A 16,800-nucleotide genomic window follows, 5' to 3' on the forward strand; every position below is an offset into this window, starting at 1 on the left:
AGTAAAAATAATTTAAATCATCATTAGAAACATTATTAACGAATGTAGTTCAATCAAATATTTTGTATTTATTTGATTCATTTATATCGGGCTTAACCACGGGAAAGACGAGAATCAGCCGGGGGGTAACACAGAACGTCTGTCTTCGTCTCGTCGCCAACTCATCCGTCTTCTCATTCCGCCCATCCGTCTACCCCTTACTTCTTTTATAATGTTATCATGTATATTACACGCGTTGAAAAGATATTCATTATTCAAAACAGAACGCCGACGTACAAACAGAACTTTTCGCTCGGACGAGGTGGGTTACACCGCAGTGTTCCGCCGTTCACGACGTTCAAGTCATCATCGTCACGGGCGTTTGTCCCGTCCAACTGCTGCAGCGTGAATCAGTTACATTATCTTGGAGGCGGCGGCCGTACCCTCGAACATATACAGATAGACGTTAACGAAAGATTTGCAAAAAGAGAGGATGGGAAGGGAAGCGAAAAAAAAAACCGTTTACACGAAGGGTTAAGAACACCGTTGTCGAGTTTTAATCACTTTATTTTTCTTCTTCTCCTTTGTACAACAAATATTTGTGTATTTTCATGTATATTTTTCGACGGCTTATACGAAGCTTCGCGAATTATATACATGTACGTGCACTGTCTGTCGGCAAAAAAACGACGCTCTCGATAACTGTCAACCGCGCGGCTACAGGAATTTCATTGTACACACGTACACGTCGAGTTCAATTTGTCGCGTTGCCGTCGTACCATCTCGCACAGCCCGTCGTCGCGGGGTTGCGCCGCGGGTACGAAACTGAACGCAAACGGGGACGGCACGGAGGGATGGTGGGTGGGTAGGCGTCGCGAAGGAGCAGGAAACAGCGGTCGATGTACGCGTGTGTACACGGCACACGCACGCACACGTGTACAAAGCTCGGGGAGAGTGCGCGCGCGCGTTTTTGGCACGCGGTGAGGGGGTGCGCGCCCATCTGTCTGCAGAATCAATATATAAAAGGAAGTTTTCGGTGGCGGTGACGAGGGTGGGCGCACGCGCTCGAATCGACCGTACTACGCCGTCGCGCCGCCGGGTTTCCCGTACAAAATAATACTTTTTACTACAATACGCGCGCGCCGCACGCAGACGTGACCATCGCACACAGTGGTGGCCGCACGAACATCCGCCGCCGCCGCCGCCGCTGCCGCCGCTGAGTGTAACCGCGACCATTGCCGCCGCCGACGCTGTTCCTACCTAAAAACACCCGCGAACCGATGTAACGCGTGCACACACGAGTGCGTGTCGTCGTCGTCGTCGTCGTCGTCGCGCAGCCGTTACGGTAACAATCGAACGGTTACGATACGCAAGTTTTCAACGCTAGCCGTCCCGGTTTTCCCTGCCGCGCGCGTCCGTTTCCCGCTAACCGCCCGCAGTGCACATGTGTCTTGTCGTCGACGCCGTCCCAATAGTGCGGTCGAGTAACGCGCGTGCCGCATAACTCGCGCTATGGTTTTCGCCGACCGTCCGGCCGCCGCCACGGCCGCCACGTACGTTTGCCTCGTGCTGCTGGTCGTCTCGCCGCTGTCCGGCGTCCGGGCCCAGACCGAGGACATACCGCACAACGAGTGAGTAGTTGCGAACGTGCACAGTGGGGGTATCGGTTAGGTTAGGCGTACAACTTGGCAGTGCTAAAATTAGGTGACGAACCACCTGCGATTATTCGGCAAAAAAATGTTTTTAGTTTATGAATCAAACAATTTTCCGTATTACAAATAAATATTATCAATAAACATCGCTATTTTTTTTTTTATCAATAAGCGACCAAAACTGTAAACGGTAAACAAAACCAAAATGGCATTCCAGCAATAAACTTGACCATCCTCACAGTATCACGTGCACATGTAACATTAACACAAATACCCAATATTCTTACTAAACACATTATTGGATTGCACCAATACAAACTGGAGTATACTCATTCTTATAAATGCGAAATAATACTCATTAAACAATGTTTTTACCTCAAAATAAACTGGGAGTACTAATTTAGAACTTGGGAGTGTTAAGCACCCCTTGGCACTCCCGTATGTGCACCAATGGTCTTGTTAATCTCAACGGTTTTGAGAAATTATCCCACCAAATATCGTATTAATAATAATAATATTTCCCGATAATAAAGTTTGTCGATGACGTTCGTGCGTAGCACGTGCACTTCATTTAGTTACCGATACGTGAACGTCGATTGCGGTAGTCGGTAGTTATGTCGTACTACATAGTGTTAATTTGGTACTGCATATTTGAAATCAATTTCTCTTAATGGCATGTGACGTTAGTTTACAGGATAAGTTAGATGTGATAAAGTTAGTTGATAAAGGGACCAGCTACAGTATCATCTCAAGAAAATTTGAGATACGTATATCCACCATCAGTGATACAAAATAGAACAAGGAAAAAATAGAGAAATTTATCATTCAAACGGTAAATGGTCTAGGTAAGAGTAAAACCATAAAACAACCAGAAAATCCAAATTTTGAGAGTTCGGTTTTCATATGGTTTATTCAACAGAGAGGTTTACACGTTCCAACGAGTAGTGAAATGCTTTGCGAAAAAGTCCGCCAGTTTTTAAAAAATCACCATGCTTTTAATGCAGACAAAGATTGGTTATACAACTTCAAAAAGCATTATGACATAAGGTCTCAACATTTTTGGTAAAACATTTTTTAGTATAGAAAACTCCATTAAACCGTTCTAGGAAGAGTTTAAACAACTTATCAAATAAAAAAAAAAAATTAAAGCAGAACAAAGTTCAATGCTGACGAATCTGGATTTTCTGGTGAATGTTGCCTGACCACACTTTTGTGCCATCTACAGAAAAAAATTATGAAAGAAAGGGTTATCTTTATGTTTTGCACTAATGCAACTGGCAATCATAAGTTTCCTTGGCTTGTTGTGGGAAAGGCTCACAACTTTCGTGTGTATGAATCGGTTGCACTTCCTGTGCGCTATCAAGATAAAAAAAATGTGTGGGTCACAAGAGATTTATTTTTAGATTGGTTTAACAGTGAATTCGTTCCTACCGTTCGTCGTCACCTTTTCCAATGAATTTTCCTATGGAAGCTGTACTGCTATTAAATAACTGTGACTCATCTGCAGAAGAACTTCGCAGTGAAGATGGCAAAATACGAAATACAATAAATTCAAATAAAAATATACTAAACCAAAAAAACTAATTGAGCAGGAGAAAAGTGTTAGGTATTCTTCGAGCCAAATAAAAAATTCAAATTATAAAATAAACCAATGTAATAAAATAACAGAACATAATCTTAACATTGCTTTATTACTAAAAATAGTTCAAAACAATTATAAAAAAGATGATGTAATTTCTAAAAACGATTTTGTAAATAATTGGAATTTTACCTAGATACATTTTTTAAAGAATCTGTCCCAACAGAGAGTAAACAAAATTATAAATCATACATAGACATATTATGAATGAAATCGATAACAATAACAAATCTTTCAATATTATAACGCTCGATGGAAAAATTAATAGCTATACAGATAAGACAAAAAATTCATTACGACACGCAATCTATTTACGACTACGAGTCCAAATTTACGAATCAAAGTACCTATTTGGAAAATAAACAAAATTCATCATTCTTTTGTTATTGATACAGATGCTACCGTATCAATAATTAATATAAACAAACTACCAATGCTGGTTAAACTTAAACAAATAGATTTCATAAACTTAATTACATCAAACGGTTCTAATTTAGAATTACTTGGTACAGTTGATGTCACTCTTAATCTTAATAATTTTGATTTCCCAATAAAATACATGGTTGTCGAGAATTTAGTAGGACCTAGCTTATTAGTTATAGCCTTTTGAAATAAGTACCAAGCAAATATTGATTTTGTCAATAAACAAATAATTTTATTAGGCAGTGAAAGCTCAGTGACTTTAAAATGAAGCAGAAAATTTAAATAAATCTCAAAAATTAATAAAAACAAACACACAATATAGAATGGTGCTAGATTATAGAAAGTTGAGTAGCATAACTATTAATGAATCTTTTCTCCTTCCAGTAATTCAAAATATTTATGATTGTCTAGCGGGAAACGAATTTTTTTCATGTTTAGACCAGTGCATTTTATAACATATAAAAAACTAATAAGGAAATATATAAATAAATAAGAATAAACTAATAAGGAATTTCCACTGAGCGACAAAAAATGTTTTTCTCAAAATAGTCAATGTATAATACCATAGTACGATTATAGTATTACACGTTAGTTTCGCATTATTTCGCCCAATCTTTTAAAATACTGTCGACAGAGTATAATCACTGGGTGACATTTGTGTGGCCTAGTTAACTAGTTAAAAAATGCACTGATTTAGACGTCATGTCGGGATTTCAATTTTGGGATATATTAGATACATATTGGTAGAATAATTCAATTTTGTAAAAATTTAAACAATGGCTAAGAGTAGTAATGTTCAAGTCTCAGCAAATACTCAACGAATATTTTGTGTTCGTATGCTGGTGTTGTGTTTATTTAAATGTGTGATGAACTTTTAACGATAACAGATAGCATTTAAGATAAATTTGATGAAATTGTTCATTTATAACTATTTAAATTAATATCTATTTTTATATATAAAATAATGCGTCAAATTTATATAATTGTGTCGTTAAATGCGTAGAATTAATATTCGTCGAAATGTCGTGTAGGTCCAATTGCTTTGCGTCGAATTTACCGCATCCATTTGACTGAAACGCGTTGAAATGACATACATTCACTTAATTGGGCCCTCAGAACTGTTTGTTCTCACGAAATAACCCCCGTTCTACCCAATCCAACACTAGGCTCTTACGATTGGGACATCTAAACATTCAGCATCCCAAAAAGTATCTAATACTAGGCGTGATGATATTTCATCGTTCATACTCGTAATTGCAATTTGATCGTATATACCACTAGATGCATTCAGCAGCTTATTTTCACATACTTTTCTGTAGATTTGCATAGTTTTTTCCTCTCGACGGATGTTTTTCCTGTTGGCAAGTAAGGTTTTACACTTGTTTTCGTAGTTTGATACACATACAATGAATTCAAAACTTTCTGCACATAATGTACGAGTATGGTATGTCCGCACGTTTATATTTTTTTCACGTATATTTTCATGAACGGTTTAAGCGTTGATCATTACATTTACGGATTCAGTTTGGGTTAATCCTTAGAGAGTACGATTAAATTTATAATATTCTAATCTTTTGAAATATCGATACCACTGAATTAAAGTACATAATTTATAGTATTATGTACTATAGGATAGCTCACCGTGATATCCCGATAGAAATATCTCCGTAGATATTAACTTTTTTTAAAATTATTAGGTTTAAATGGTTATATTATAGCGGGAGCCACATAAAATATTTACAGTCAAATTTGTGTTTTCATATCTTAAACGATTAAGAAAAATAACTTTTGAATTTTGAATTTCCGTAAAATGACTATACATACAAGTTTTGATATAAAAAATTCAATTATACCGTAATCGAAAATCAAATTATTGGCAAATGTAAGTTAGTAGAAGGGGCTAAGTGTTAATACCAGAATTATTACTGACTCGTTAATAAATTAGTATAAACTAGATAGGTACCTAATATATTATATTTTAATGTTATAAAATAAACTATCTTATATTGAGGCATTTATATGATTGCACTCTCTATCTACATGTTATTAATCTACATATTTATATACGGAAACAATTAAAAGATTTCTACTATCATAATAATCAACGTTTCTGTCGTATCTACTTTATAATAATTTATTATAATTGTTAAATATGTTTATCCTCACTCATAAATATACATTTAGGTACTTCATTTATGAAACCAAAATTCGATTTTCGATTGCGATACATTGATATTTTCACAATAACTTATACCACATATTTAAACCAACTTTATAGAAATGAAAAAATCAAAAGTTATTTTTCCCAGTCGATTGAGAGTAAAAGTTGTAAAATTGTCTAAAAAGTTTTCTCCTTCCGCATATTAACGTATATGTCTATAGTTTTTTGTAATTTTCTTAAAAACCTAAAATTTCCTAAAATAACCTTAGTCAAATCTAAAGTATCATCTGCATCAAATTCTCGTTCTATATTGAACAAATATTTGTAAAAAAAACTTCAATTATATTGCTTTATTCGATAAAGTATTAACTTGAAAAACAAATTTGAAATACAAATAATTAAATAACACGAATAAAACAAAGATTCACTATGCTTCAAAAAATACATATTAATTATCATTCGTTATACAATTATAATATTTTTTTCATATTTTTGACCAAATTAGCTAGTTAACAATAGTTTAGTTATATCTAGTCAAACATATTCTGCAATCTTTTGAATATTTTATTTAAGTATTTTATGAGTAAAAAGTAAATATATTTCATGATGACTACATCATGAACTAAATTGTTAAGACTATTGATATAAATCTCTGTACGAGTATAGTCCTTTGTATATTGAGTTGCAATTAAACTTTAAATAAAAGTTATAAAATTAAAAATATTATTCAATCATGTAGGAAAAACATGTATCAATATTTTATGGTTGGATGATTTTAAAATAGATGAAATAAGCATTAAAAATTATTATTGAATAGTATTGTTTAAGTGATTGTTTATTAAGAAAATCAAATTGAACCAAGAGTGAAAGATAATTAAATATCTTATCTCAACATATATATATATATATAATAAGAAACTGAAGACGGGTACAGTATTTTTTTTATTTTATTTTTGAAAATTGGTTTACTCACCAAGAAAACATGATTTTTTTTCAATATATAATATTTGTTTTTAATACAACAAGCGAATGTTTTCATAAATCGTTCAAGTTATAAAGTTTTATAAAACTGTTACTATCCCTTGTACCCAAATAAATTTTCTATGGTTTTTTTTTTTTTTGATAATATTATTAAGCTTGGCTAGACATCACATTTTTTCTTCTAATAAATTTTACATTCAACATTTTACTAAATCTTATCAATAATAAAAGGAATTTATACTTATTTAAACATTGAATTGCTGTATTTGTTGTAATCATTTCAATTCCATAAAATAAAATTCATAGTATAAATAAATTAAAATTTTACATTAATAGTATCATAAGATATTTTCTTATTTTTATTTTATAAACAATTATGAGATAAATAATAATTATAAATTTACTAGTGTATTTTTAAAACAATATATGATTGAAATTATTTGCCTAAATATATTTTAAAATCATAAAATAAATTATTTATTCAATTCAATTTCTTCGTAATATTTTTACCACTTGGAGTAGTGAGACACCATTAAAATATATGTACTTACTTATTATACTCGTAGCTAAAAATAAATATAAAAAATTAAAATTATTTTTTTTTGATATTGACTAATTTAACAAAATGTTTATTATTTATGTAAAATTTTATATAACTATTGTCTAAATTTTCATTAGATTAAGTAGTAGTTAGGTTAGGTTTAGTAATTTCATGTCGATCTTAATTAGTTTTCTCGTGTTATAATTATAAATATTAAATCAATGGACACATAAATCATAAAACAATAGTAAATACAAAAAAATGGAAGAATATTAGAAACATTTTAATTATTTGACTGATTCAATGATTGGCATTCGATTATTTAACATTACTGTATGTCAATTTATTCTCTCTCTTCTTGTTTTCAACCCTATGATTGATTTTAAAGTCGAATAAGCGGTCTTCACTCTATCCTGTTACCATCTAACCTTTTTATTTTATTGAAGCTGGATAATCCAACATCAGAGATCATTTGATCGACAAATAATGTTATCGGATATTTTCGTTCTCTATAAACTTAAATTTTCCCTTCTATTATTCTATAAACTAGTTTATTTTCGTTACTAATCATGTTCCACCGTCTTGCTATGATGATTATAAGTATCTCTCTGTGTTCATTTATTTCACTGAGTATGCTTTTGATTATACGGTGTTCCACCCGACTCACTTGCAGCATCCTTATTCAACACTAAATTTCAAAGCCTTGGATGATCGTTATTCTGCCTATATTAATTATGTCCAACGCTAATAATCTCTCAATAATCTTATTTGAATATATCTATAGAAAATACCCAAAACATTTTTTTATTTTTAATATTTTGTTTTTAGTCTCACCAATGTTACATCCTCTAATTAATTTCTTAAGATCTTTATAGCAAATGTTAAATGGTTTACTTTCATATTTTCCACGATGGCAGAAATTAAAATACTTAATAATCTCATCCGTCTTTAGAATACAATACACTTTCAATGATTTTAATATAGTATCAATTATTTCTAGTTTTTTATTTTTTTTTATCGTATTACACAGTTTTAATCCATCGTGACTCTGGTGATAGCTGTACAGGACACTGAGTACACACAGTTAATTATTAAAATTACGTATTATTTTTTTATTAGCTTGATGTGGTTGTGAGAAATATAGGTAATAATCAAACACTTATGTTAAAAACCTCAGTTTTTTTAAAAAGTTATAATGATTTATTATTTAATAAAAATGACAAAATATTTAATATAGCTTACTAATATTTAGAAAAAAACAATTTAAACTGGGTAAGACTATGTACTTGTTGTGATGCGGCTAAAATAGAATTCATGACGAGCAATAGTTTATAAAAAGAGTAAATGACCAGCTTATTATTGTCTAACTCCTAACTACTTTCTAATTTACACTAGGTGCCCTGCTCGTATGTATACGATTACTTACAATAACGTACGGTGGCGTAATATTATTAATAATATGCTTACTATGTAAATTACAATATTCAGCAAAAACGGATTTAACATATTATGTTATATTCGAACTTTAACTCTCTTATTTCTAAGAATGCATATCATATTGCACGTACACCATATTCAAATTAAACAATAATTTATATATTGAAATTATGTATTAACTATAATAGCTGTATTCGGGTTGACTACTTGACTTAATAAATTTAATAACTTAACTACTTGCACTTCCGTTCCTCATCTTTCATGTCCATCTCCGTAGTTTAAAAGTATATTAGTATGTTCTCAATTCGATTACATATTATTTTAATTATTTTGGCTACATGTACCATTTACTTTATTCTAAAAATCGAATTTTTCTTCAACTTACATTAAAATATCACTCCAGGAAGAAATAACATAAATTGAATAAAAAACATCAACTATCTATTCTCTAGCAATCTTGCGAAAATATTTCACTTTAATTAAAAAAAGTATCTAGAACTCTAGAAATACATTCATTAATTTTTATTTAATTTTATTGAATCGAAAAGAAAATATTGAGGGAGCAATTTTTAATGGAAAACTATTGTACTTTTTTTGATAATATACTATTAATTTTTGTGGTTAAAAAGTATTAATAATTTTAATTTAGGGTGTTTATTTTTAATATTATAATATTTGATTATTATATTGTAATTCAGAAAATAAATATCGTAATGATTAGACTATAAACACTCTCAACGAATACTTATTTTAATTACAAGTATATATATATATATATATGATGCTTTTAAATTATTTTAGGAGTTATATTTTAATGAATGGTAATTTTTAAAAACCAAAAATATAATACAAGATTAATTCACGATTAATACATATTCCAACATTAAAACAATCTTGTTTTTTTTTTTTTTTTTTTTTATGAGAGTTTAAAGTATTTATTATATCAATTTTAAATATGATAATATAATGAATATATATAATTCTTTAGATTTTATAAACATTAATTAAGTATTGATAAAAATTTTTTTTTTATGAGCACTTAAAAATGATAAATATCGTATCAAATCTTGAAGCACTTTAAAGTATTTTAAAGATTTATGGTTTATTATTACTTTCACCTATTATAGATTAAAAATATCCTCTAATTTTTATATTTTTATTTATTATTGTAAGAAATTGTTTATTAATTGAACATAAATGTAGTTTAAAAACACAGAAATTCTATAAATTAAATTTTTTTCCATCTAAATGACCGTTAGAGGTCTTTGTTGACATATTTATTACTTGGAAGGGTAAAGTAGAATGTAGCACCTTTTTGTTTATCTTGTCACGGTCATGAGATATATGTTCAGTATAGCTAATAATTCTTCTGAAAACACGTGAGCACTATGTTATACTCTTATACTCTTTATATACTCGTTATACTCTTATATACACTTATACTTATATTTTATAAGTTTAAATTAATTTAATATGGTGACTGTTATTATTAATAAAAATAACATTCTAACTCTTTTGTTAAACGAAGAAAATGAAGATAACATTTTTTCTGGTCAGAAACCAACGAAAAGAAATCCAACTATAAAATATTTAATAAGCGTTTTAGTCATAGACCTTGTACTATAAGTATAAGGTCTATGGTTTTAGTGAGGGATTTTTTGAAGTATTAATCAACAGTCATTTAAAAAATAATGAAATAACGAAAATTTTTTCGAGTACTATTTTTATTATTCATTTTGATGCCATAGCTATATGGTATATTGGTCAATGGTCGTTATGACGTATTGCATGCTACTGCTATTGAAGCAAAAGTTTGATCGTAGCGACATATCACGTCTTGCAAACTAGTGTATACCATTTTCGTATAAAGGGATAACAACTTGTCGCTGTGACATGTCGCCTCTTAGAAACCGTACCCTTAAATGTGCATTTTTTTTTAAATTGCTGGGTTTAAACTGATGACAGCATGCGTAGTAGCCAACTATTTACAGGGCCACATTTAAGATTTTGTCGGCCAGGGACAAAACATTTTTACCACTCCTCTTCCATAAAGTGCATAACTGAAGACAACTATTCATTACCTATCTATTCATAAAAACCCACTCGTTACGCTCACAATCCATTTCCCACATTTAAATATACTATTATGCTATATTTGTAATTAATATAAGATCCGAAAAAATAACTAAGTTATAATAACGTAAATAAAGTTATGTAAAATTGTCTTTAATAAGATTGATTAGTGGTACCTTTCGGTCTTAATGACCCACTCTAATACAAATCAAGATTAAAGCAATACCTATATCTCAATAAAATATCATATAAAATAGATATACATACATTTTACAATCTACTAAATAATATAAATAATTGTTTAATATTACATTTAATTTTCACATATTTTTATTTATTAAATAAATTTTATCGTTTATAAATAATTTCCATTGAGGATGTGAAAAAATCAATTTGTTTTTGTTTAGAATCTCTGTCAAAATTTTGCCACGCCCTTAAATATTTCAGAAGAGCTATTGCTTCCCTGAACCACTTCTTAAATACACCACATATACAGCATAATATAAGTTAATATTTTACTAATAAGAATTGTAACTATGTAGGTTCAGTACCTACTTCCTTATATTTTCGTATAAAATAATTCAGTTTTCAAGTTTTTTAAACGATTTATACCTATTATATTTAATAATTTCACCCCTGCACTCAAAAATGGTGACCCAAAAAAATTGCTTATCTCGGTGTCTTCTTTTATTTTGCACTCAGGGCAAATGTCCCTTTGATCCTCACGCCCCTTACTGTGTAACCACTGTACCACATTTCTCCAACTAAAATTAATAAATACAAATATTTTTAAGTTATTTTATTTTGATTTGATTTTTTAAAAAAAAACAAGATTGTTTCTCATATTTTAAATTTGTGTAAAAGCTGTTAAAAGATTATTTATTATTTTATTTTGTAACTTATTGTACTAAAATAATTGAAACTATAATTTAAAAAATAAATAGGTTTTGCGTTGAAAATGGCTTCTGATTATTTAATAAAGATTCAAAGATTTGAAGAAATGTAACATTTGATTTTTAATATTGTAATTTAAAATATGAATTATCATAATCATTTTCTAATATATCTATGAAATATTTTTTATATTCTGTTTATAAATATTTTAACAGAACTTTAATAATTAATATATCATAATGAAAGAGATTTTAGTAATTAGTGTTTTATTTAAATACAAATATCGTGGTGTTTAAAATGCTTGGAAACAGCTTGACTGAAGCTTCAATCTTTTGTTAAACATTGATGGTGTTCCATTAATGCTGTACAACTTTTTACATTAATTTTAAAATAATTTTTAATTACTGTTTTTTTATTTATATACTTTATTTAGGGCTTAAATAATTAACATTTAATATGAGACTATTTATCGAAACTCTGTATGGTTTTCCAATGTTGTAAATAATGAACCAATTTTGACAGAATACGTTTTCTCTTTTAGATGTGTATTCATAAATGATTTTGTAACTTATACTTAAATAAAAATGTTTTTTTTATTTACGTATTATTATTATTCTTTTAATGTCGGTAATGTCATGTGTTCAGAATATTACACATTAAATGTATTGTTTTATATTTTAATATTTTTTTAAATACTTAGAAGTAGTAATCAATAGAATACTCAAACTGAAATATTTTTCTTTAAAAGTACTTTTAAAAAACAATAATTATTATTTAGAATTAAATTATAATAATTATTTTGATTCGACAAATGTATACAAAATTTTGGAAATAGAATACAATATTGATTTCAATTCATATGGATTCCGAGTATAATTTATTCTTCGAATATCGTAATTGTTTATTGTAGACATTCTATAATCTCCTAATTCTTTGATTGAAATATAATACCTTCAATAAAGTTGCTAGAGATATCGAAAAGTAAACATTTTTATTCAGGGTGAATATTGTATCTCTCTATAGATTATTAGTTGTTGTATTTCTTCGAGGTCTTCAAATATTCATTATAATTGACTTGAAAGTATTTTCCAAAAGGGTTCTGAACCCCTAAAATACGTCGGATGATACCATACACACTTGAATACGCTATACTTCTAATCGTGTTAATGACATTTGAAACGAGGTGTTGATACGATTTTTGATTACGGCTCTCCCTCCGTTCACACGGTACGCGTCTTAGAATCATACGTACAACTTACTACGTTGACGGAGCTTCTTATTTGTTTCGTATTTTCTCCTATATTCGAGAGCGTAATTTAAAACATTTGCGAACATTAAGCTTATTGATGGTATACACATCGTTACGGTGCGTATGAAGAACATGTACGATGACAACAGCGGTGTAAATATGGAACACAACGATGAACGAAGCAGAAGAGGTTATGAGCGATTGGTTATCGTGTAACCACTTACCGCACGGAGAAGTAACGGGCGAGAGATAGAGAGGCATGGAAGTAAATAGGTTAGCGGGTATTGGTCGGTACCGAGGATATAGGAACGGCGTCGGGAAATCTAAAACTAGATACAGCAGGCTTACGCGGCCCGTGTGTGTGCAACGCACGCCATTAATTTTATCTCGAATTTGATCCCCGGTGGTTTTCCAAAAGGGCATTTATTCCCGTACCACGCGCGTTGTGGTACGGCCCTGTATAATGAACGGGAATCGGTGAAATATTGCACTGTAACCGCCCAGGGGAGGGGAGGGGAGGCAACAGATGCCATTGTACGGAACCCGTAATAAAATGTTATCTCTTCGCGCGTACGCCCGCGCCGCAGTCGGCAGAGGTAGTGGTTTGTCGGAGACGGCGTGCGACGATCGCGACGGCGTGTTCGCGCGTCGCCGAAGCCGTCCTTATTCCACCACATATCGGTGGCCGCACGACTTGTACACGACAACCGTGGTGTATCGGAACTTTATGCTCCGCAACGGTTTGTTTTTTCGTTGTTTACCGATTCACGTCACATTACTGTGTAGTTATTGTTGTCCACTTGCTTTTATTTATTTTTTTTTATTTAAAAAAAATACTCGTTTATACCCTTCCCTCACCACCGGTCGCCGCAATCGACAACGTTTGTTCGTTCCTCCTACCTACTTACTAGCTGCCTACCCACCGCCTCCGTTCCACATTATTAATTGATATTCGCATTGAACCCAACGCATAAGGCCGGGTTAGATTCCACCGCGTTTTCCGACGGACGAGCTATACAAGACGTATCCGCCGAGCGTATTCCGCCTCGTATATCTATACAATATCAATGCAATCGAATATGCAATCGAATAGCACAAATTAATAATAGGCACTCATCGATCGATCATTTGCACTAGTCATTTCGTAGGAGTAGGTTATCATTATGCCGAAAATTATACCAGCGCTAATAATTATTAGCTATGCCTCATTTATGACAATTATAATTGTCATAAATGAGGCATAGGAAGAAGAAAGAGAGAAAACTATACACAGGAAGTTTGCGGTACATCCTTACGGGGAAAAAAGGACAGAAAAGGTTCAATATAATATATGAAGATTTACGACGATTTCTGGAAAATTTTTTTAGTTATTACGAAATTTCTGTAAACACATTTGATGAATTTTTAAATATTGTAAAAAGTGACTTGGAAAAAGAACAAAACATCAAAAGTGATACAATACTGGCAGCGGAAAGATTATCGATAGCAATAAAGTTTTTAATTTCGTGTTATTATTAGCTGGTTTCACGTTTGGGTACTCATAATTTTGATATAATTTATAAATTTTGACGATATTATAAATTTATGACATAGTATGATGGTAATATAATATTGTTTTATACTTTCATTGAAGTATACATTGGTAAATTATTATTTTTTGTTTTTAACATAAATTATTTTATTAACAAAGTTCTTCCAAGTTAGAAATTCTCCCTCAAATGTCTTCGAGTCCACCCATTTTTAAATTTTTATGAAGGGAGGAACTAGGAAGTTTCAATGCATTTTATATACCAATTTCTTTGGACACCACCTATTGAACTTTTCTATGATTGTTACATTGTTACAAAACTGTTCTTAATACTTCAATAAATTGAAATGATGTAAAAAACACAAATTGTTAATACCAATTATAAATTAAAATGATTTATTTACTTAGATATGTTGATACAACTTATCAAGTATGAAATAATTAAACATTTTTATTTATGTTATATATTACCTAACCTAATTATAAAATATATAATCTATTTATTATTTATTGACTAGGTAAGTAGAATTAAATTAAATATATGAGATATTGAATATCCACTTAAAATTCTCGTATTCATAAAATGATGGCGTAGACGCAGCGTTTTCCGTCACCAGTATAACCCATCCTAATTTAAAACAACGTAAAATTAGGAGTTAGCGTTTTTATTACTTTGGCGTTTTCCGCCGCGGATGAAAACGCAACGTACTACATCCGTCGTGTTTAGCTACTCCGATATAAATCAATGCATTTTGAATATGACGGAAACGCCGCGTAATACGCGGCAGAATCCGCCGTGTATAGCCCCGGCCTAAGGGCTGCGCGTGTGTTGCAAAGAAAAACAATTGAAACGACTAACGAAAAATTCTTATACACTCATTTTTCACGTGGCTTGAATATACAGTAGCGGTGGATACAGCTTAAATAAAACGCAAGCCCGTAATTTTTTTCATGCAAATCGTATTGCATGTTTATTAGATTCTCGTAAGTATATAAAAAAATATATTCCTCGAACGGACGAAACATAGATCAGAGTCTAATGAAAAATGCTTCAGACACATGTACGGAATAGTAAAATATTGCGTGATGAACTGATCTGAGACTGTTCATTCAGCTCAATCCTGTGGGGTGTTGTATCGTAACAGTTGAATGTGCCAATGGATAAGATATAACTAATAAATATTCACAAAGTGACCTGGTTCAAAAGTATACAGCATGTACCAGAGAATAAATATGTGCAATACAACTTCTTTAGAATTACTCTCAAAAATCATACATTTTGTACTTGAAAAGTTTATAGCTGAGGCTTTGAACCAATATAATTTAATTTTAACCAACTAATGAACCAATTTACTATTTTTTCGGTCTTCTCAAATAATTATGTTTAGTATAGATGAATACAAATGCAATTCATAATTATTTAAAGATAAGTAAGCTGGAAATAAATAAACATATTATTAAATTGTTAAAAAATTATATTATAATATAATTTTTTAACAATTTATTGTATACAATAACCTAGTACACGGTGAAAACCCGAATAGTGATCGTAATATTTGTTGGCGCGGCAAATGCCCAACAATAATATAGGGCTGGCTTGTTCGCCGGCTAAATAAAACACAATATAAATATTAAGGGAATTTATAATAATACAATATAAGTTGGCCCTAACCCTACAGTGGTGCAACTAGAAAAAATAATGTAATAAATAATAACAATATGTGGCCCAACACGGCACATAATAATTATGAAAATAACTCAAAATGTGTGGCCCACACGGTTCACACTAAATATAAGAATAATAAATATAATAAATACAAGTGTTGGCTCACACAGCGCACACTAACATAAATTAAATAATATAAATGGTAACAAAAATGGCAAGGTGCAAATAATTATCAACACAAATACATAAATATAATAAATCAAACATGTGGCCACACCGCTCACATTAAATATAAGACTAGTAGATAAATAATAATAATACGTTGGGTCTACAGTGGCACAACTAGTATAAATAATGTAATACCAATGCCCTTGACGACTAGACCCGTCGGCCTTTAAACAAATGAAACAAATATGGTCGACCAATACTCATATGTGACTGTAATTGATGGCGGATTTTATACCAACACGACAGCACTGTGATTTTATAAATGCCTACGACGGCACACCGTGGTGTATGAATAAAAAATAAGTCACAGCCACTAGTACGTGCGACCAGCAAAACAGTCACCAATGAA

At 30.9% G+C, this 16,800-nt stretch overlaps 1 protein-coding gene across 1 annotated transcript in view; it reads left to right on the forward strand.

Annotated features, from left to right (window-relative positions):
* Window positions 1-1,072: 1,072 nt before the first annotated feature.
* Window positions 1,073-16,800, forward strand: part of LOC112693638 (voltage-dependent calcium channel subunit alpha-2/delta-3) — a 49,039-nt gene continuing 33,311 nt past the window's right edge. The window contains exon 1 of the mRNA XM_025568801.1: window positions 1,073-1,610. Coding sequence (XP_025424586.1) covers window positions 1,492-1,610 — 119 coding nt within the window. The 5' untranslated portion in view covers window positions 1,073-1,491. The remainder of the gene's footprint in view (window positions 1,611-16,800) is intronic.

This window comes from Sipha flava, unplaced genomic scaffold (genome assembly GCF_003268045.1).
Source record: "Sipha flava isolate LNK unplaced genomic scaffold, YSA_version1 89_pilon_pilon, whole genome shotgun sequence".
In the NCBI taxonomy this organism is placed as follows: domain Eukaryota; kingdom Metazoa; phylum Arthropoda; class Insecta; order Hemiptera; family Aphididae; genus Sipha; species Sipha flava.